The 22,874-nt window shown below is 45.8% G+C and overlaps 1 protein-coding gene across 7 annotated transcripts in view; it reads right to left on the bottom strand.

The window, feature by feature from the left end:
- LOC139752027 (latrophilin Cirl-like) overlaps positions 1–22,874 on the bottom strand; it is a 406,839-nt gene that overhangs the window by 187,907 nt on the left and 196,058 nt on the right. For all 7 annotated transcript variants that reach the window (XM_071667809.1, XM_071667810.1, XM_071667812.1 and 4 more), the window contains exon 3: positions 349–455. In XM_071667809.1, the coding sequence (XP_071523910.1) occupies positions 349–455 (107 nt within the window). The remainder of the gene's footprint in view (positions 1–348; positions 456–22,874) is intronic.

Raw genomic sequence — 22,874 nt, 5'->3', positions numbered from 1 at the left:
ACTAGCAGGTGTGCCACTGGCTAGGAGCAACACTAATACTTGTTTCAAAGGGCAGAAGCAGCACTAGCAACTGTGCCACTGGCCTGGAGCAGCACTAGCAAGTGTGCCACTGGCCAGGAGCAGCACTATCGGATGTGCCACTGGCCAGGAGCAGCACTATCGGATGTGCCACTGGCCAGGAGCAGCACTATCGGATGTGCCACTAGCCAGGAGCAGCACTATCGGATGTGCCACTGGCCAGGAGCAGCACTATCGGATGTGCCACTGGCCAAGAGCAGCACTATCGGATGTGCCACTGGCCAAGAGCAGCATGGGGCGCATGGAAACAGTGGGTGCAGCAGTACTCACCTGGGACACATTGGAAGTGGGCCTCCAAGTACTTGAGGGTGCCAGGGCAAGGGTCGCCGAAGCCTCGCGTCGACGCCGCCACACTACAGTTCTGTCGCTGGCTACACCTGAAGGGAACACAAAAAGAAATGATTCAGTACTGGTGGCGCTACACCTGCCTCACTGTTGACAACACACAACATACTTCTCAACCAGTGAATAGCACATAGGAGTTTCCAAGTCTAATAAAATGTTGTCAAAAATGTGTTTTTAACAGGTTTCTTAATGAGGATATTTAAACTAAAAACTGCTTAACATCAAAGAGCTTCCCCTTCTTTACCTTTAGTTGAACTTGTTTGTGTATCTGCTTTAACTTGATCTGGTGTAGATCAGGTCCAAACAACCTCTCCACTCACTCCTATGTAGCCTTAACCAATGTGATAGAAATATTCTCACATCTAACAGGAGCTTATTTCTTCTTGACTTTGCACACGACCTCATTTATCACGTGAGATCAACATCTCCAGACACAAAATACTCCAACTGCATTCAATCCCGATCATCTCACACCTGATATATCTCTCGTCCGAATCAGTTGTGTGTGTCCATTCATCTCTCCTCCTTGTAACTTACACCGCAAGGCAATGTATCTTCTGTCTCGACCATCGTACTATCCTAAGGGACATTCATCCGTGCACCTTTCCAATAAGTTCTTACCACATGACCTTCTCACAACTTTATACCACATAACCGTCTTAACTTCATTTCTCACAATTTATCCTCCCATTTACACTAAACAAGCTAAACAAGTCTAGTACTCCTATTTTCAACCTATCTTAGCCTATTACATAATTGGGTTTAACATTGATGCTTCAACGTTGGTGTTTGACACACACCCTACTACACGTACCTCCACACTTCTTCCCCTCACACGATTCTCCTCCACAAGATCAGCCTCCACACTACCATCCTCACCCTGACGTTTACACAGAAATACCAAAACTCATCCGTCGCTTTAAGTTCCTACGATACTGAAACATCGGACACGATTATAATCACGATGATGATAATTTCAGTACGAGTATTACTAATAATTACACTTCTGTTATTAGGCCTGAAATTAATTGTCGTCATAAATCAGTAAAACAAATGGCTTCTCTTTTCCACCTGATCCATAAAAGTAGGTCACAGGAGCAGGGAGGGAGGGAGGTGGTAGTACCGTGGTAGGCGGTGCAGGAGGTAACCCCCGTCCCTCCCCGGACATCCTCCGCCCCTCACCCGACTCCCACATCACAACCTCCTTCACCAATCATAATTGGCTGTCCATGAATACGCCCAGTTAGCCCGTGGAGGCAAACACTCTAACGTAATGAGGCAGCCAACAGCCCAAGCCCTCAAATATGAACACCCTCTCCCTTCACACTGGCCGGCTGTGTTGCCCTGAGAAGCACAGTCAGGTAACAGTCTGACTGTGCTACTCAGGTGTTGTAGATGAGTCTACGTACTAATTCGAAGCTCTGCTCAGCCAATACTGTCTGGCCGTGATGTCTGTGTCGCAATGGCTAAGCTGCACAGGGCTGTAGGCCAACACAGTCTGTGGTTCTGGACTGTGCCACCGGGGCCATAGCCAGCCTACGGGATATAACTGTGATACTGGATATCAACAGAGCCTCCGTTATCCAATTCTCTCTCTCTCTCTCTCTCTCTCTCTCTCTCTCTCTCTCTCTCTCTCTCTCTCTCTCTCTCTCTCTCTCGGTACGTAACCAGGAGTTATTGAAGGCCCTGAAGACATAAGCTATGGAGCAATACAAACCCGGAATGGAATTGCAAATAAGGCCATGCATCGCAAGCCGCCTGCATACCCGGCCACGGCGACGACCTAAACACACACACACACACACACACACAATGTGCTACTGATGATTTTCTGACAGGAAGAAGTCCTGTCAAAATGGAAAGGTCGGGGGAGTAAAATATAGTAATTAAAAGTCTTCTTGAGGCTGTATAAGTGTCGATATCTGAGATAAAAGAAAGAGAACGGGGAAATATAACGAAATCTTCAGGGGACAAAAAGTAATGATTACCTTCAATATGGCACTTTTTGATTACCTTCAATATGGCACTTTTTGGGCAGGAGGTATTTTAGCAGGGTAAGAAGCCAGCAAGGAGGAACAGAGGGTGGAACAGCCCCGCCAGTACCTCACACAGGTGAAGACTACTGTACTGCTAATGTCAAATGGATAATCGTGAAAACAAGTGTGGATGGAAACAGCTGAAGTTTAAGGACTAAATGAAAGATGTCTTCAGTCTGAACTACAGACTAGTCTCTCTGATGAATGATGCCGGTAAAATACGTGAAAAGATCATCCGAAAGTAAAATGAAGAATACTTGCAAAGAAGAAGCTACCCTAGCTAGAAATAAGATGGATTCAGGGTACCAATGTCGTGCGTATCAAACCTCTTAGACTTCTACAAGAGAGTGAGCTCCCGTTGTAAACAAAAGACGAGGATGAGTGGACCATGCCGCGTAGCAGGCTGGTAGAGGAGACGGAGAGTAAGCAGATATAAGGGAAAAACTCTTTCAGTAGATAGAAAATTACCTTAGTGGAAGGGAACAATGAGAGCACGTCAAAGGAATCCTCTGAAAATGGGATGACGTCACCAGTGGTGTGTGTCAAGGTTAAGTCTTTGGACCGTTGGTCTTCTTGATCCATGTAAATGACTTCGCAGATGGGTTCAACTTACACCTGAATACGTTTGCGGATGATGCAAAGGTCACCAGAGAAGTAGAGAATGACGAGAAGTGCATCAACTTGGTCTAAAATAAGGCTGTTGAAACTCAATCCCAAATAAATGCAAAGGACTGAAGACAGGACACTGTAGGAAGGCCTCCAGTGTAATATTATCTGGCAGGAAAATAACCTGCAGGAATCTGCGTGTTAGATGGACCTGGGAGTCTGCACTGCACCTAACCTGCTGCCAGATCTCCACCATATAAGAATCGTAGAGGATATACGCTGGCCGCTGGCAAGTACATACATGAGAAAATATTCAGCTAGTTGTTCACGTCATATATAAGGCTAAAACTAAAATATGCTTCTCAAAGTTTGGTCATAGCACTTAATGAGGCACTAATAGAGAATTTCCAAGTAGATGAGTTACAGTAAGAGGTTAGAGGCTATAAATTTGTCCATCATGGAAAAGAAAACAGTAAGGGGTGACTTGATCACAATCCTAAAGTTTCTAAACTTTAAGTTAGTGTGATGAGGCCGACTTAGTTCTTCGAAAGATGCGAACACCAAGGAATCCAAAGCCACAACGTGAACTTAAACATATAAGTGATTAGTACAGTAAAGTAAGTGGAAGAATAGTGAATGTGTGATCACCACACTTTCCTCTTCCCATCCCTCTAACTACTCCCTAATTCTCACGCTGCCTCCCTCCCTCCATAAGACCAGCAGCAGCAGCAGCAACAGTATAAGAGTGGTCCCTGTGTGAAGATTCGGAAGACACTCGGTTCCTCCCTCTCCACACCCTCTGAGGCAGCTCCACCTGTAGCCAAACTTCCCTGATAACACTTGATCTTCTAGGCTCCCGGCGGCTGCATCTGGCATTCATAATACGTTGGGGCAGACGGGATGGTCAGATGCGCATACAGGAAACCATCTTTTGGCCCCTTCTTGACTATCCCAAGGTGTTCTGATGCTTTGTACATCCGTCGGTGGGGACACTAGAGCTGCGGAAGCTAAGGCAATTACCAGAAGCAGGAGCAATGTAGCGGAATAGCAACGTTACAGCAGCGGGAACAGCAACCACTGCACATAGCAGAAGTAAAAGCGGCAGCAGTGCAGCAGGGGAAGCAACAGTGTCAGGGTAGCACGAGCGCCACCATCGCCATCACGGGTCCCGTCGGAAAAAATATCGAGGACGATACATTACCCCAAATTCATCCGACATTATATGCAAATATGCCGCTCCATCACGGCTGTAATTCTATCAGGCTATGGCGGGGCTGCTTTTATAGCCCGGTAGGCTATGATGGGGCAGGATGGAGGGGAACAAGTTCACAGGGGGCAGGATAGAGATGGGGGAAAAGCTGATAAGGGTGGAGGCTAAAGTTAGCAGGATGGGAAGGGAAGAAACAAGAAGGGAAAGGTCAAAGAAGGCAGACTGGAGAGGCGGTCGACATGAGTGTGTGGCGGGGAGATGGGGCAGAAGTGGCAGGCTGTGCACAGGACAGAGACACTGGGAGAGAATGTGACTGGGAAGGGAGCAGAGTTTGGAATGGGAAGGCTGGCTGGAAATGCGACACACAGTAAAAAACCGATGGGAAGTTTGGGCGGTAGAGAAGCGCATCATGAGGACTGGAGTTGAGATGGAGCAGGAACAGGATGACTGCCGTGGGAAAGCAGCCAGGAAGGGAAGCTGGGAAAGGTTGAAGGGAAGGAGGGAGGTGGGGGAAGGAGAGTCATTACTGAGGATGGAGGGATGGCTAGGAGGAGAACAGGGGACGCAAGAGGGCTCGTCCTCCTCTCGTAAAGAGAGAAAAGACAGGGCAGGTAGACACGATGAGGAGGATAGGCTTACAGAATACTAGAGCACAACGTGCTAGGTCGTGGCCTGAGCTGTCTGGCGTGGTGACAGTTTGACAGGTCGTTCAGGTGACAAGAGAACAAGTCGCAAGTGGACAGGATGACAGGTCATGGGTGGGGGAAGATTAAAAGGTCGTGAGGGGGGGGGGGGGACAAGCTGAGCAGGAGTCAGTGTGACAGGTTGTGTCAGAGGACACACTGACGGCTCGTGGGGACACGTAAGCCATCCATCTACCGACGGAATCACGGATGTTATACGATCCTAAACTGGAAAGGTAAACGAGCCGGGAAAAAAAGACATAATAACGATACGACTAACGAAGAAGCCGTTTCACGATGCTTAACGAGACGAGAAGTGGCGATGCAGGCAAGTGGATGATGACGGAGATGATGACATACCACCTCCTCCAGTGCTCTATGGTAGTGATGAAGGCACATTATGTTGGTAATAATGGGAGCAGCGTGGCAGGAGGTAGTGACCCAGATGGACAAGGAGGGTAAAATTATTATCTTTTTTTTTTTTTACGTTGGAGGTTCCAGTCACGGACAAATGTCCACATCAAGGCCGGGCCTTACCTGAAATATAAAGTTAATGAAAGGAAAAAAAACAAAAGAGGATAAGTATTTACGAATTTTGGAGGAAGAGAAAAACTTTTATCAAAATGTGCCAAGTCTTAATTATTGGGAAAGACATGAGAGAGTAAAGAGTTCCAAAGCTTCGAGGTGTATGTAAAGAAACAGTTTTCAAAAAGGCCTACCTCTGAGATGTTAACGGCCACTCAGTAACCATGTGACGCAGCAGATTGCAGAGTGTTGCGTAGCCAGCTCTCGGGAGCAAAATAAAAAATAATACCGTTCGAGAAGGGACAGTGAACCAATATTGCGTCGTAGTGCAAGGGGTTTCAGTTTTGAAGCTAGCCTGGGAGCGCTGGCAAGCCGGACCGCTTTCGACTCATTTATGTCAAGTACGTTTGCAGAGCCAGAACATCCCTAGATGTGAGAGCAGTACTCCATACAAGGACGGATCAAGCCTTTCAATAACCAGAAGAAAAGAAATTTCGATATCTAAAAAGGAATCTCAGTTTCTTAGAGACAGACTTAGCTATTTCTGTGATGTCGGGTTTCCAAGATCGTGTGGATGTTCACTGAGTTTGGTGAAGGAGAGAGGAAATTTGTGAGGAATTTTCGACTGGGAGATGGGCAGAAACTGGGTCTTGGAGACATCAATCTTAACCAGATTCCATTTATGCCACTGAAATATCCTGTCCAAGTCTAAGTTTACAAAGGAAGTTGTGTCGAGACGAGATGCAGATCGAGAGAGAGAGAAGGAGCTGAAGATTATAGAGAAATGCAGTGTTGAGTCGTAAAAGTATGAGCGCATTTAGTTATTTGTAGAAGAAAATGGAATCGATGATAAAGAGGAAAAAAGTGTAGGAGACAAGACAGAACCTTGAGGGGCACCGTAGTTAATGGAAAAAGTGGGGAAGGCTGATCCATCAACGACCACGGAGATAGATCGGCCAGAGAGGAAGCAAAGTACATGAGGGAGCAAAGTGAGGGAGGAAAGCCAAAAGAGGGAAGCTTAGTGATGAGACCTCGATCTCGCACTCTGTCAAAAGCTTTAGGTATGTCAGGGGCAATTACATATGATTCCCTACAAATTTCAGGGATGATGACCAGACATTTGTAAAACAGGAAAGAATATCACCACTGGATCTCGCCTTCCGGAAGCCATACGGGTGATCAGAGAGATGATTACGAGATTCAAGACGTCTGAGGATAGAGGAGTTGTGTAGGGATTCAAAGACTTTGGAAATAGTAGTAGATGTCAAAGCAACAGGACGATAACCGGAGGGATTAGAACGGACACCCTCGTTAGGGATGGGATGCACCGACGCATCAAAATATGGTGATGAAGATGGATAATGATGGTGATGATAGCATATGTACAGCAGCAGGTGGCGATGAGAGACTTCACTATGTATAGATGGTGAGGGATGGCGTAAGGCAATACGTGCCACTTATGGTAGATAACGTACGGTAATCAGTGACCCAGACATATGCATATGATGGTGAGGATGAGGCGGACATCTGATGATAAAGCCAACAAGATGAGGTAAAATTAGTGACGTAAAAGCAACACGACATAGCTACTGTACGTAGCCAACACTTTAGAGAGGCTGTGGCGTCTTGACACCCCTAGTGACCATCTAGTGACCCACTATGCGACCGAATGTAATCAACATGTAACATAATTTAGCTCAAAAAAAAAATAATCGGACATTAAAGTTCCAGATCTACGGACGTGGGTAGAACCGAACGAAGGCAAGAAAATCACGGACAATGGTACTATCTTCAGATTACAGACACAACAGCTGTCAAGGTATGATGCCACGAACACTTAACTAACACTCTATTATAGTTCTACCAACGTCTAGCCAGATATCATACCACATACACTACACCTGACAAGATATTAAGAATAAATAAATATATAAATATAGATAAACGCATCAAAGTCTAAAATCGATAAAATACTTGGAAAGGTAAATGATACTAAAAAAAAAAAAAATCTTGGGCGAGTTCTTCAGCGAGGCAGCCTAGGGCGGTACCAGATAAGGCCATACTCCCTCACCCTCCAACACTGAGCACCAGCAAGAGGGAAAAAATCCGTCCCTTTAACCCTGTGTTACCAGGGAAAGTTGACGTCACTCTGATGAAGGTGCTGGGCAGTGTCACCATGATGGTGGTACTGGTGCTGGACAGTGTCACCATGATGGCGGTACTGGTGCTGGGCAGTGTCACCATGATGGCGGTACTGGTGCTGGGCAGTGTCACCATGATGGCGGTACTGGTGCTGGGCAGTGTCACCATGATGGCGGTACTGGTGCTGGACAGTGTCACCATGATGGCGGTACTGGTGCTGGACAGTGTCACCATGATGGCGGTACTGGTGCTGGGCAGTGTCACCATGATGGCGGTACTGGTGCTGGGCAGTGTCACCATGATGGCGGTAATGGTGCTGGGCAGTGTCACCATGATGGCGACACTGGTGCTGGGCAGTGTCACCATGATGGCGGTAATGGTGCTGGTCAGTGTCACTATGATGGCGGTACTGGTGCTGGGCAGTGTCACCATGATGGCGGTACTGGTGCTGGGCAGTGTCACCATGATGGTGGTACTGGTGCTGGGCAGTGTCACCATGATGGCGGTAATGGTGCTGGGCAGTGTCACCATGATGGCGGTACTGGTGCTGGGCAGTGTCACCATGATGGCGGTACTGGTGCTGGGCAGTGTCACCATGATGGCGGTAATGGTGCTGGTCAGTGTCACTATGATGGCGGTACTGGTGCTGGGCAGTGTCACCATGATGGTGGTACTGGTGCTGGGCAGTGTCACCATGATGGCGGTACTGGTGCTGGGCAGTGTCACCATGATGGTGGTACTGGTGCTGGGCAGTGTCACCATGATGGCGGTACTGGTGCTGGGCAGTGTCACCATGATGGTGGTACTGGTGCTGGGCAGTGTCATCATGATGGCGGTAATGGTGCTGGTCAGTATCACTATGATGGCGGTACTGGTGCTGGGCAGTGTCACCATGATGGTGGTACTGGTGCTGGGCAGTGTCACCATGATGGCGGTACTGGTGCTGGGCAGTGTCACCATGATGGTGGTACTGGTGCTGGTCAGTATCACTATGATGGCGGTACTGGTGCTGGGCAGTGTCACCATGATGGTGGTACTGGTGCTGGGCAGTGTCACCATGATGGCGGTACTGGTGCTGGGCAGTGTCACCATGATGGTGGTACTGGTGCTGGGCAGTGTCACCATGATGGTGGTACTGGTGCTGGGCAGTGTCACCATGATGGTGGTACTGGTGCTGGGCAGTGTCACCATGATGGTGGTACTGGTGCTGGGCAGTGTCACCATGATGGCGGTACTGGTGCTGGGCAGTGTCACCATGATGGCGGTACTGATGCTGGGCAGTGTCATCATGATGGTGGTACTGGTGCTGGACAGTGTCACTATGATGGAACTAGTGGTGGACAGTGTCACACCAGTCATGGTTGAGAGTGTCATCGCTATGGTAGTACTCCACCTGCATGAGTACCATATCATGGTAGTCCTGCTACAGGAGAGTACCACACTCATAGTAGGACGACAGTATACGGCAGGGAAGTGTTGATGTCAACAAGGTTGTGGTGGTGGAAAGTGCTAGTCATGAACGTACTGCCAACTCTGGTGTGCTAAGGTTATACAGTAATGAAAGTGTGGCCTACGACACAGCGAGAACCATCGAAGCAGTACAGTCTGGAAGCACTGCCTCAGCTAACCCCCAGCTATCATCACCATAGCTGCTAACCCCCAGCTTTCATCATCACAGCTCACTCTTGTATCACCTCACCTACTACGACTGACGCCAGTGTATAATATTCATCATATACAATAATTAAAAGATGTATCATATGCAACACAGTAACGTATGCAAAATGTCTCATACCAACAAATGACATTCCAACTTGTACCATATACAGTGAACATACACTTTACTGTATATTCCGTGAATATATAGGTACTATGTATCATACAGTGAATACAAAGCGTAAATAAAGTGTAATATGCATCATAAAGTGAGTAAAAAATGAATCATGAATTATCTATCTAAAGTCATGAATTCTTGATGGCACTCAAATGTCAACAGCGGCCCTAAGGATTATATGGTACATCCATAACATTACGCAAGATATTTCTCCTCACACGAAAGAAACTTTTAACTCTGTTTCTAAAATATGCACAAAATAAAAGTATTATCTATTATACATTCAACTTTGAAAAAAAATTGGTACCTCAAAAAACTTTACATAAATCTCAACAACTATACCCCAAATAATAGTAAGCGCTGGAATGTTCAAGAAGACATCAGCCAATACGCGAAAAACAAACGCTTATAATACTTAACTTACATCTTTATTTAAAAATGTCAGAGAAAGTTAGATATGTAAATTGGGGTCTTTTATCTTAAACAGCTTTAGAGATGTTTTTAAACGCGTAAAAACAAGGAGCAAAATCAAGCGAGGTGGGAGTCCCCCCCCCCCAACTCCAGCCACAATACGGATGGGGCACATTTTTAAATCGAAATTCAAACGTCTAAGTCGCAACGCACACCCGGACTACTGACTAATTCCATAATACTTCCATGGGTTAAAGAAAATATTGATGAATAAGACTGGTAAACAAATAGCTAAATTTCATATATACAAATAAATAAATAAATATATATATTTTTTTTTTTTTTTGCTTTGTCGCTGTCTCCCGCGTTTGCGAGGTAGCGCAAGGAAACAGACGAAAGAAATGGCCAAACCCACCCCCATACACATGTATATACATACGTCCACACACGCAAATATACATACCTACACAGCTTTCCATGGTTTACCCCAGACGCTTCACATGCCTTGATTCAATCCACTGACAGCACGTCAACCCCGGTATACCACATCGCTCCAATTCACTCTATTCCTTGCCCTCCTTTCACCCTCCTGCATGTTCAGGCCCCGATCACACAAAATCTTTTTCACTCCATCCTTCCACCTCCAATTTGGTCTCCCTCTTCTCCTCGTTCCCTCCACCTCCGACACATATATCCCCTTGGTCAATCTTTCCTCACTCATTCTCTCCATGTGCCCAAACCATTTCAAAACACCCTCTTCTGCTCTCTCAACCACGCTCTTTTTATTTCCACACATCTCTCTTACCCTTACGTTACTTACTCGATCAAACCACCTCACACCACACATTGTCCTCAAACATCTCATTTCCAGCACATCCATCCTCCTGCGCACAACTCTATCCATAGCCCACGCCTCGCAACCATACAACATTGTTGGAACCACTATTCCTTCAAACATACCCATTTTTGCTTTCCGAGATAATGTTCTCGACTTCCACACATTCTTCAAGGCTCCCAGAATTTTCGCCCCCTCCCCCACCCTATGATCCACTTCCGCTTCCATGGTTCCATCCGCTGCCAGATCCACTCCCAGATATCTAAAACACTTCACTTCCTCCAGTTTTTCTCCATATATATATATATATATATATATATATATATATATATATATATATATATATATATATATATATAATTTTTTTAATACATATTCACCATTTCCCGCGTTAGTAGGTAGCGTTAAGAGTATAGGACTGAGCCTTAAGAGGGAATATCCTCACTTGGCCCCTTCTCTGTTCCTTCTTTTGGAAAATTAAAGATAAGAAGGGAGGATCTCTAGCCACCCGCTCCCTCCCCTTTTAGTCGTCTTCTACGACACGCAAGGAATATGTGGGAAGTATTCTCACTCCCCTATCCCCAGGGATATATGCCTATATATATATAGATACTTTTTTTTTTCATACTATTCGCCATTTCCCACGTCAGTGAGGTAGCGTTAAAAACAAAGGACTGGGCCTTTGAGGGAATATCCTTACCTGGCCCCCTTCTCTGCTCCTTCTTTTGGAAAAGAAAAAAAGAAAAAAAAAAAAAGGGGGAGGATTTCCAGCCACCCGCTCCCTCCCCTTTTAGTCGCCTTCTACGACACGCAGGGAATACGTGGGAAGCATTCTTTCTCCCCTATCCCCAGGGATATATATATATATATATATATATATATATATATATATATATATATATATATATATATATATATATAGTCGACGTGCTATCAATGAATTGAAACAGGCCATGTGAAGCGTCTTGGGTAAACCATGGAAAGGTCTGTGGGGCCTGGATGTGTGAAAGGGAGTTGTGGTTTCGGTGCATTACACATGACAGCTAGAGACTGAGGGTGAACATATGTGGCCTTTTTTGTCTGTTCCTGGCGCTGCCTCACAGGAGGGGGGGGGGTGGATGTGTGGCGGGGTTGCGACGGAATGGATGAAGGTAGCAAGTATGGATACGTACAAGTGTATATATGTATATGTCTGTGTATATACATGTATGTAAACATAGAAATGTATATGTGTGTATATGTGCGTGTGTAGGCGTTTATGTATATAAATGTGTATGTGGGCGGGTTGGGCCATTCCTCGTGTTTCCTTGCGCTACCTCGCTAACGCGGGAGACGGCGGTTAAGTATAATAAATAAACACACACACACATATATATATATATATATATATATATATATATATATATATATATATATATACACACACACACACACACACACGAATACAGCGCATATAAATACGCACTTTCACAGAACACATAATGCTCTTCAGCAGCAGACTCGAACCCGGGACATTTGCGTGGTAGTTGGGAACGCAAACCGCCACGTAACCCCCCCCCCCCCCCCTTAACCACTCTCCCTTTTACGGTTACTGTCGGTCAGGTCATTGTGCTGTCTAGTTTGACAGACGCTGGACGATACTTCTATTGTGATGCTGATGTAAATAACTTTATTAAGTAGTAGCACCTGATGAGGTGGATTGTCTCCAAGAAACATGTTGTACCACATGCATATAAAAATTACATGTTAAATACAATCATATGAACTACTGGATTCGTCGCTTGGAAAACGTAGTCGCAAGAGGTAAAGCATCACCAGTTCTTGGGTGAATATCTTGGGTTTGATTGACTTTCGATTCTGTAATAACATCTACCATCATCGAGTCTATCAGCAGGAATAACATGCAAGTGATCTCTATATCATGAGTCTTTGTTAAAAGTAAAAATCTAAAATGTTTCTTGGAATATATATATATATATATATATATATATATATATATATATATATATATATATATATATATATATATATATATATGTTGAAAGAGCACATATCTCATTCTTCGCGCCATACTAAAGTCAATACACAAGAACCGGATCAACGAACAACATAAGCTGTACACTTCCCTCCACACACCTAGGATGCACGTGTGACTGTGTGGTACTTGCAGCCATCATCAACCATGGAAGTACTTTTTCCTCTGCGGCTGAGGCTTCATAATGCTGAGCCACTTTCCCATCTCCCGGTCCTCTTACTCCCCGCCTTGTCTCTCTCCTACCACCTCCTTCACTGTCCTATCTCCATCGATCGTGATTCGGGATTTGGGATACTAGTGTTGTTCTCCAGGTACCGTCTGTTCTCTGGCTTCCCCATGTACTCCGCTGTCTCTTATTCTGTTCCTTCATCTCAGCATCTCCCACTTTTCTACTTGTGTCCTGTCACCGTCTCTCTCACTGTCACTATCATGTCAAATACCACTTTCCTATTCACACTCTTTTCCCAAAACACCCCTCTCCCAGCACACTCACTCCTCACATCTCTATCCGTCATCCTCTTCCACACCAGCATCATGGCCACCTCTCGCATGTCCCTCCAAAAACTGTACCCACACCAGTCAACACTTCTCCTCCCTTTTGCCACCCAGATATTAACTTCTCTTCCACTTATCATAACACCTTCCACAACTCTCCTCCTGCCTACCCTCACCTACATTACCTCGATTTTCTCTCCTTCCCGACTCCTGTCAGTAATCCCCCTCTCCTGCAACCACGCCCAACATTCTCTCTCTCCTTCCAACTCCTCACTCTTACCCTCTCAATCCCCCTCTCCTCCGTATCTCTCTCTTCCTCCACTTACCTCACGTCATCATCATCATCTCACCCAGCTCTAACCACTATCTCTCTCTCTCTCTCTCGCCATCACTCTTAACGTCCACTTCACTTGAACCAATCATTCTCTCCCTCCTCCTCCTCCTTCCTTCTCACATACCCACTCTCACTGCCAAACAATCCCCTCTTTACTCTCACCATCAATCCTTCTCTTTTCGCTCTCAGCTTCGCCCTCCTCCCTCCTCTCCTTCCCAATCTCCCCCCAGCTCACACCCGGCATCTTACTGTCAACTTACGGCCGGCGGCAATCAGATCAATACAGTGGCACCTATGGCACGGCTAGCACCACCGCCGCCCACACCTACCCATATCTCGCCACACTGGCACGGTGAGCCTCCACCACCCGCTCCATGCTCCTTTGTCAAAATTTTCTCAAATTTCACATTCAATGAATTATTATTCTTCTCTCTCCGGCCTCTTTCTGATCTTGTTCAAGTGATTTGACCTGAAATTTTCGTTTTTCGTATCTATTTTTTTTTTTTAAAGGCTCTTATGATATAACAATCTTGACAACTGGGGTGTATCACGACACCCAGGCTGACGAACTTCCTCTAACTTTTCTGATTTTTGTCTTACGAAGAATGAGCGTATTGAGCACTCCCGCCCATCCCTCTGGGCGGTGGCGCGAGAGAGGATACAAAAAACACAAACATTTCGGGGATGGCCTAAGTAACTGAATTCTATAACAAATTACATTCTGAATAAATGATTTACAATAGGCAAAGTTAGCGTCGTCTGGTGTAAGTCTCTGTGTGTGCAGGCCACACTCCTCGCCTTACTGAGAAACCCTCCGTTTTCTACGTTCGGGTTTCACAAGATTTCTGTAACGTGTTTCTGTTTCATCTCTTACTTTGCAAAATCTTGAATTCCTTTCCTACATTCTGCTCGAGCTCATTTCTCCTTTAACAGCGTATGAACAAAAACTTTTAAAACCACAGCTGCTTTCGCCCACAAGCAACTAATTAATACCGTCCTTTAACAAACTCATTAATGACTTCATTCTCCACGCTATTAGTCCGTCATTCACCGCTTATTACTGCCTTAATTCACAGGCTCTCATCACAACACTTTCTTCATTATCGCTACAAAGCTGTCATCACAGCCCACCTTCCCTCCGCCTCACTCCACGGAAAGATCACTCCTCTTAATTTTCCAGTCACTCAACTCGCTCCTCTTCTCCTCCAGACCCCCCTCTCCCCTAACAAGTGCCTCCTCTCTCCCTTACTCTACGAGTGCATTAGTATGCATGACGTTATTACGTTAACTCCGCAAGTTTTACGTCGATAACACCTTATAACAACCTTTGCATATATTCTACGTCTCTTCCTCAAAAATTAGTCTGTCATCTTCATGATGCCAAATGTCAGCGTTGGAGATAAGACGTAACCTCACTGTCTGCACTGTATGCATTTGTTCTCTGCATTTTCAGCCTCTGGCAAGAGTCATCTTTAATAAACCGTCATTATTATTATCATTATTATTATTATTATTACTATCATTATCATTATCTACACTAAAGAACACATGTTGCTACAGCAACATGGTCCAAGCACTAGTGTGGGTGTCGTGTCGGTAGGACAATGTAAACAATAGAGCCGAAAACCATAAGGTGCCGGGGCTGTTCTGACACACAGACAAACTGCCCAATTCCGACTTCCCTCTTATCTCCAGGGCAGGGGGAAGGGTGCGGCTGGATGGGGAGGAGGAAAAGAGAACACTGGGGGTTAGGGAAGGGGTAGAGTAGGGGAAGTGGAGGAAACGAGGATTAGAAAGAGGACGGTAGATGGGAGGGAGGAAGAAGAGAAAAAATGGACAGGAGGGAAGATCGAGACGAGGTTTTGAGAGGATAAGGGGCATGGAGGAAGAAGGCATGCTATAGGGAAAAAAGGTTAAGGGGTTACATGAGAGGAGAATGGACGTGAGAGAAGAAAAGCACGGAAACTAAGAAGGAGAAGCTTACAGGGAAAGAAAAGAGGAGCGCGAAGACATTGCGACGGGACGCAGGACCGGAGTGATGACGGGTCAATACGGTATCATTAATCTATCAAGAGGTTGGCCTCACTAATTTCACGAGGGGGACGGGTTACCCTGAGCAGGAGACCCTACGAGGAGGAGCAGGAGGAGCAGGAGGGTGGTGGTGGTAGTGGTGACAGACGGAGTAACGGTGGTAACGGTGGTAATCGGTGAGAGATAAGTAAGTGTATGAGTGGTGATGAGTGAGTGGGTGGTGGGTGCGGCTAATGGGGCAGATAACGTAGCTCGTACGCGAATTTTTAAGATTCGACACAAATGTTCACTCCAGCCTGTATAAAGAGTAATACCTCACTGTTCATGTACAGTTATACGAGATGTCAACAAAGATTTCAAAAGCTGTCAAGTAATGTGCAAATTAATTGGAACAAAGTGTATTTTTGAGTTGTTCTTTATTATGCATATATGTTAAAGAAATTTTCTGTTCCTTTGAAGAAAACGGGCGAACTGGCGATGGGAAAAGTGGCAACCACGATACATAAGACCTGATGTATACACCATAGTACATAGGAAGGTTGTATCTGCTTATTTCTATACAACATTTCTACTGTTCGTCAAGTACACTGTCATATCAATATGACAGAGACTGCCGAGTGCGTCAGCGTTGGAGAATCGAGTGTGGCGCGTACTGCTGCAGTACGGAAAAAAAAAAAAGCTATGTCGAACTCCAGCGAAATCGACGCAGTGGGCGAAAAACACAAGCAACAGTTCATGATGACACGATTTTAATTCGGAACAGCGTACAAGACCCAGAGAATACGAGATCAGACCTGAGGGCTCTGGCATCTGCAGGAGTGGTTGTTGAAGCTTCACCTGTGCTACGAAGGAGACTCTTTGAGAGAAGAGCCGCCAGGAATTACGTAAGACAGGAACAGCTAACTGCTGTCATAAAGGCAATCAGATTCCAGTGGGTAAGCTAACATAAGCGGTGTCGTTCATATGAATTACATACTGAGGTGAAGGATCACAGATCAAGCTGTGTGAGAGAAACCCAAGGTGGAGCACTTCAAACAGGACGCCTGCAGCAGGTTCCACAACACACCCTCCACAGATGATGTGCTACGGTTGCTTGACCACTCTAGACCTGGGACAGCTCATTCCTCGTACAGGAATGATGAAGAGTTGATACTGAACTTCTGATCAGATGACCTCCACATCTGATGAAGCAGTACCCAAACAGAGACAGAGTTTTCCATCATACGCCACACTTTCCGAAATGTTACGATTTTCTTTTCTTTGATGACAGCAGCCTGGAAACTCGCCGGACATCAACGTCATACAGAGTTTGTGGGCAACTGTATAAATCCAGGCTCTGGAGGCTGGACTGTGGTTCCACGATGACGAATTCCATAAAAAAAAATGGTCTATACGAGCGGATTCTGAACCAAATCGGGTCTAGAAGCTCTTCAAAGCCAGGGGAGGCCATATGAGTCATTAATTTTGTACAGGGTAGTAATGTGACAGCAATAAACGACGTACATCATGAAATTTCATTAAAATTTCTTTGTGCCAATTAACCGGCACAGGGTTGCATTTCTCTGGTCTAAATGCAGATCCATCAGTGATGCTCTGGAACTCATTCTTAATAGAGATGTTCACATCCCAGTAAATAATGAGGCAGGTATGGCCCTCTGATGCCACAGTTTCACCGTCCAGTTTCGTAGGAAAAGAGCAAATAATCCCAGGCAGCTGTAAACCCAACGCGCATGAACCCTCTTGATAAATCCCACCTTCCACCTTAGAATCAAACGAGGAGAATCTTAAAATCCCACGTAAATCCGGGCGTGAGAGCGGGCCGATCCCCCTATCACCCACACAGACAGCTAAACCGGAATTCTATCTAGCCAGGCTTGGGGCGCTCCATCGATTCCTGGTGCCGCGACTCTACCCTGTGACAAACTCCTCCGTCCCTTCTGCTGCTTCTTGATCACTGACACCAGGAGGCGGAAGGAGAGGAGTGCAGAGTGAGAGGTACGGCTGGGGAAGGATGAGAGTAAAGGAGAAGCTGAGGTGGGGGTTAGGCACATGAGAAATAGGGTAAGGAGACCTGAATTAAAGAGGCGTCGAAAAAGTATGTAAAGAAGACGAAGACGAACCAAGAAGACATTAAGAGAAAGGTGAGGAGGAGGGGGCCGCAGTGTTGGAGAGGAGAGCAAGTAGGGAAAGGAGGAGGCGATCAGGGAAGATATGTAAACACGGTGGAGTGAGAGAAGCACTGACAAGGATGACCGTAAGTAAACAACGAGAGCCGTAAAGAGAAGATCAAGAACAAAGTAAGATTAGGTAGAAGAAGGTTCAGTGAAGGAAGAAAGAGCAAGAGGAAGACGAAAAGGGGAGGAGAGAGAAAAGAGAGGAGGAAGTGTAACAGAAAGAGGAGAAAATGATGATGAAACAGGCGATGACGAAAAAGAAGTAATATTAGAAGGACATAAAGTGAGCAGAGAGGAATAAGCGATGGTGTAGAGATCGAGGCTGCACATGAGTCCAGCAGCCAGCATGGCCCGCAGTGCACCACGCTGCCGGCATATGTCGCCCGCCCACCGCCCCCGGAACACACCCGCCGCGCCTCACGACAGCTCAAACTACTCGCCAACTTGCAAGTTGGAGACGCCAATTACGTTTCCCCGGGTTATCTGGCCAACTGGAAATTCACTTCGTAATAAACACTTCGAAGCTTGTTACCAAAACGCCGATAGTGCAACAAATCTTACTTTGGATAATTGTCATTAATTTCTCGTATAATCCATAACATCGTTTACATTTCGTTCCCATAGATATATACAGACAAACACAGAGATGGAAAGTTCCGTAACAAATTTACAGAAAGTGGAGAAGGGTGATGATGCCTAGCGGCGCTGGCAACGCTGTGACAGAGATCCTCTTTAAGCTATTTGCAGGGAGGTCATCCTCCTCCTCCACTTTTTCAGATTCATCATACATTCACCTTGTGTCGTCTTCGGAGGTCTTCACCGCCAACAACCCAGGCTGGGCCCAGGCTGCTGGAATGGGTTGCTGGTCAACCAAGCAGTTGGAAGCCACAGCCCACGGGCTCATAGAGCTCCCACGGCCTGGCTGATCCGGTGCACTCTATAGATACATGTCCAATGTACTCTTGAACTTCTCTACCGTGCATCCCATCCTGTTTCTGATGATAGATGGCAAGGGATTGAAGAGTCCTGGGCCCGGATGTTTAAGATGTTCTTTTTCTCGTCCATAGCGCACCTTTGGATTTCAGAAGTACTATATTACCAAGTCTTCCATGATTGTCGTGCCAGCAGAATGTTACTTCCTAATGTAAAATGGGAGCCATACCTTCTAGCATTTTCTAGATACAGATGATGACATACCTCTCCCGTCTGCGCTGTAAGGAGTATAGCCTCAGTGAATTCTGTTGTTCCCAGTGATTTAGTTCCTTTACCACATTAATATGGGCAGTGAAAGATCTCTAGACACTTTCATAATACGCAGTTTAACCAGTCCCACAGAATGATGTTAGAACGCAACAACATTCAATTCGTGAAAGCATCAGTGCCTTGACTAATATTATCATTGTTTTTTCTTTCCCTGTCTTGAAGGTCCGCAGGATCCAGCCAGCCATCCTTCTGCATGAGGTAACCGTTGTTTTGTTGTGTTCGCTGAAGGTTTGGTCGTTAGACATCTTTACACCAAGGTCTGGTTTACGACAGAGTCTATGTCTGTCCGGTGTCTTTTTCTTTTTCTCTTTTCCCCATACCGGAGTTGATACTAATCTCCACTGGAAAGCATGTTTTTCTCGGTTGCCCAGTTAAAAACGTTGTAACCTTTCGACAACATCTACTGATGTAATTTTCGATCGTATTCTTGTACCTTCTGCAAAGGTTGATACTGAACTGTGGCTCGTGTTTGAATGATTGTCAGATATAAGAATGAGGAACAGCAGAGGTGCAAGTACAGTTCCTTGGGGAAGTGAGCTTTTTACTATGGAGGCGCCGGAGATGGCATTGTTTACTAGCACGTGTTGTGATCTACTAACGTTTCTGATTATTCCCATTTTGCGCATTCTATGCACTATGACACCAAGGTCACATCTGTCAAATGCTTCTACGAAGTCTTTACAAATTACGTCAGCAGTATATAACCAACACATACCAGCTGCCTGTAAAGCATTCCTCGCAGTTTTTATCGTATTACCATTTATGCTTACACAGTTAATGTGACAAGTCCTCTTACACGATAAAAGTATGCAATTCCCTGTTGACTGTTTAGGATGTTCTCGCATTTAAGAGTAATTCTCAAGCCATTTCTTACCCTGTTTACACTTCAATATATATATATATATATATATATATATATATATATATATATATATATATATATATATATATATATATTTTTCAAACTATTCGCCATTTCCCGCATCAGCAAGGAAGCGTTAAGAACAGAGGACTGGGCCTCTGAGGGAACATCCTCACCTGGCCCCCTTCTCTGTTCCTTCTTTTGGAAAAAAAAAAAAAAAAAAAAAACAAGAGGAGAGGATTTCCAGCCCCCCGCTCTCTCCCCTTTTAGTCGCCTTCTACGACACGCAGGGAATACGTGGGAAGTATTCTTTCTCCCCTATCCCCAGGGATAATATATATATATATATATATATATATATATATATATATATATATATATATATATAATTCTTTATATCAAGTGAGGATATGGCTTATTTGTATATCAAGCCTTATGGATGAAGGCAGCAAGTATGAATATGTACATGTGTATATACGTATATGTCGGTGTATGTATATGTATGTATACGCTGAAATGTATAGGTATGTATATGTGCGTGTGTGGGCGTTTATGTACATACATGTATATGTGGGTGGGTTAAGCCACTCTTTCGTCAGTTTCCTTGCGTTACCTTGCTAACGCGGTAGACAGCGACTAAGTATAATAAATATAATGAATATAATATATATATATATATATATATATATATATATATATATATATATATATATATACATATATATATATTTCTTTTTTTTGGAGAGGGGGGGGGTCTCACCTTCTATATATCCCAGTATCTGTTTACTAATGTCCCAGGCCCTGTGAGCCGTTGCTGGTCAGCTCCCACCCTGACCTGTGACCCAGAGTTTTCCTGTATGATCATATAACACTTGTTCCCAGACGGTTATTTGGAAAAACAATCAATTCATCGTACCTGTTTCCTGATGGTGTCATGCTCGTGGGTATACAAAAACGAATATGCACAAACAAGCGCACGTGCACACACAACAAACTCACACACGCACGTGCGGGCTTTCCTGACCATGAGTCAGCATGGGCCAGCCCAGGGTCGGACCCGCATGGGTTTGAATCCTAGGCGTGGGAGTCGGCCTACACCCAACCTACGTGTTCATCCTCCCCTCGCGACTGGTCAATAAATGGGTACCTGACTTAGGCTTAGATTGGTGTGTGTAATTACCTGTTTGTAATTGCCTGTGGCTACTATTTGGGGAGGGAGTTTTACACCCGCTGGGCCCCATCTCGCTTGAACATTCTCTACTTCTTAAATTTATCTATGCTGTGTGTGTATGTGTGTGTGTGTGTGTGTGTGTGTGTGTGTGTGTGTGTGTGTGTGTGTTTCACACGAATAAAGGCATGGTACACACATACAGAATCAAGAAACAGGGCAACATGGGTGTAAAACTTTCCTCCAGTAACACACACACACACACACACACACACACACACACACACATCTGCATACATCAATCTAATTATACAGCAGAACATCAGCGTGGGACGGTAATTAGTGTGCAGCCTTTATGAGGCAGGAGTGAGGGACGTCCCAGTGAAGACCTCCACGCTACATTATGTGACAACATGCACCAAACTGGCCTCAACAAGTCCACCATAGCGTCCAAAATCCTACCAGAAACCTTCACAAAATAATTCTTTCGGGGTCGCTGCCTCCGCTAATTACGGGAGCAAAGCGGGCCAGCCGAAGGTCACATTAGGTCCATCTGCAAAGAACCTGACTCAAGGCAAACACGCCTCTCGGACGTTCCTAAGTGAGTCTAAGATCCCGTGCGACCAGCTCCACCCGCGGTGCTACTCCCAGTGGTGAGAACAGAGACTCCACAGCTGAGGAGATAGGAGGAGGCAGCAGGCGCACCTTCGTCAATAAACACTTCGATATCTTATGGCCTTAAAGTACCGTAAACACCATATCCCTCTCCACCCAACTGGGACACACGGTGTCAAGTGTACCCTTATTAACCATCGTCAAGGAGCAATATGACGTCTGCTGGGAGCCGTCCCAGACACTATTGTCCTCCTTCATGGCCTCCTGCAGGATACAATTGCTTTTATTCATGGCCGTCTACAAGACACAATTGTCTTTATTCATGACCGAGAGATAACAGTGGTATATATTCATGCGCTTCAAGGAGAGAGGATTATATATCAATTCATGGCCACCGGTAAGACCCAGTTCTCGCTAATCACAGATAAACAATTGTCTGCATTCATGTCCCATGATACTGTTGTGTATATGTGCTTCCATTACCTCCCTCCTGGACATATTAATGTAAATCATTAGCCTGTGCAGCATCATGTACAAATGTATATTAAGTGCCTGAGCAGCAGAACGCACTGGCGTACAGCAGGGCGCACTAGAGCACAGCAGGTGCTTGTACATGGGGTAATCAGGGGAGTGTGGGAGGGGGAGCGCGCGCAGGGGACGGTTGCCATACCTTAACTCACCGGAGATAACGACCACATCCTGATCACTGGCTAATTAATTAACGAGGTCGTGTCGTGTATTGGCGGTACACCCAATGTTGGTACCCCTCCAGCCAGCCAGGCAGTCCTGCCCACAGCCAGCCTGGCAGTCCTGCCCACAGCCAGCCGGGCAGTCCTGACCACAGCCAGCCAGGCAGTCCTGACCACAGCCAGCAAGGCAGTCCTGCCCACAGCCAGCCTGGCAGTCCTGCCCACAGCCAGCCGGGCAGTCCTGACCACAGCCAGCCAGGCAGTCCTGCCCACAGCCAGCCGGGCAGTCCTGACCACAGCCAGCCAGGCAGTCCTGCCCACAGCCAGCCAGGCAGTCCTGCCCACAGCCAGCCTGGCAGTCCTGCCCACAGCCAGCCGGGCAGTCTTGACCACAGCCAGCCACACACTTCCGTTCACAGCCAGCCAGGTAATCCTACCCACACTCAGCCTGAGGATCTTGCCCACAGCCAGCCATAACAGCTCCCTGGTGTAAGGAGATGAGG

This window comes from Panulirus ornatus, chromosome 12, assembly GCF_036320965.1.
Source record: "Panulirus ornatus isolate Po-2019 chromosome 12, ASM3632096v1, whole genome shotgun sequence".
NCBI lineage: Eukaryota > Metazoa > Arthropoda > Malacostraca > Decapoda > Palinuridae > Panulirus > Panulirus ornatus.
The sequence above is the reverse complement of the archived record's forward strand: the minus strand, read 5'-3'. Positions and strand labels throughout refer to the sequence as shown.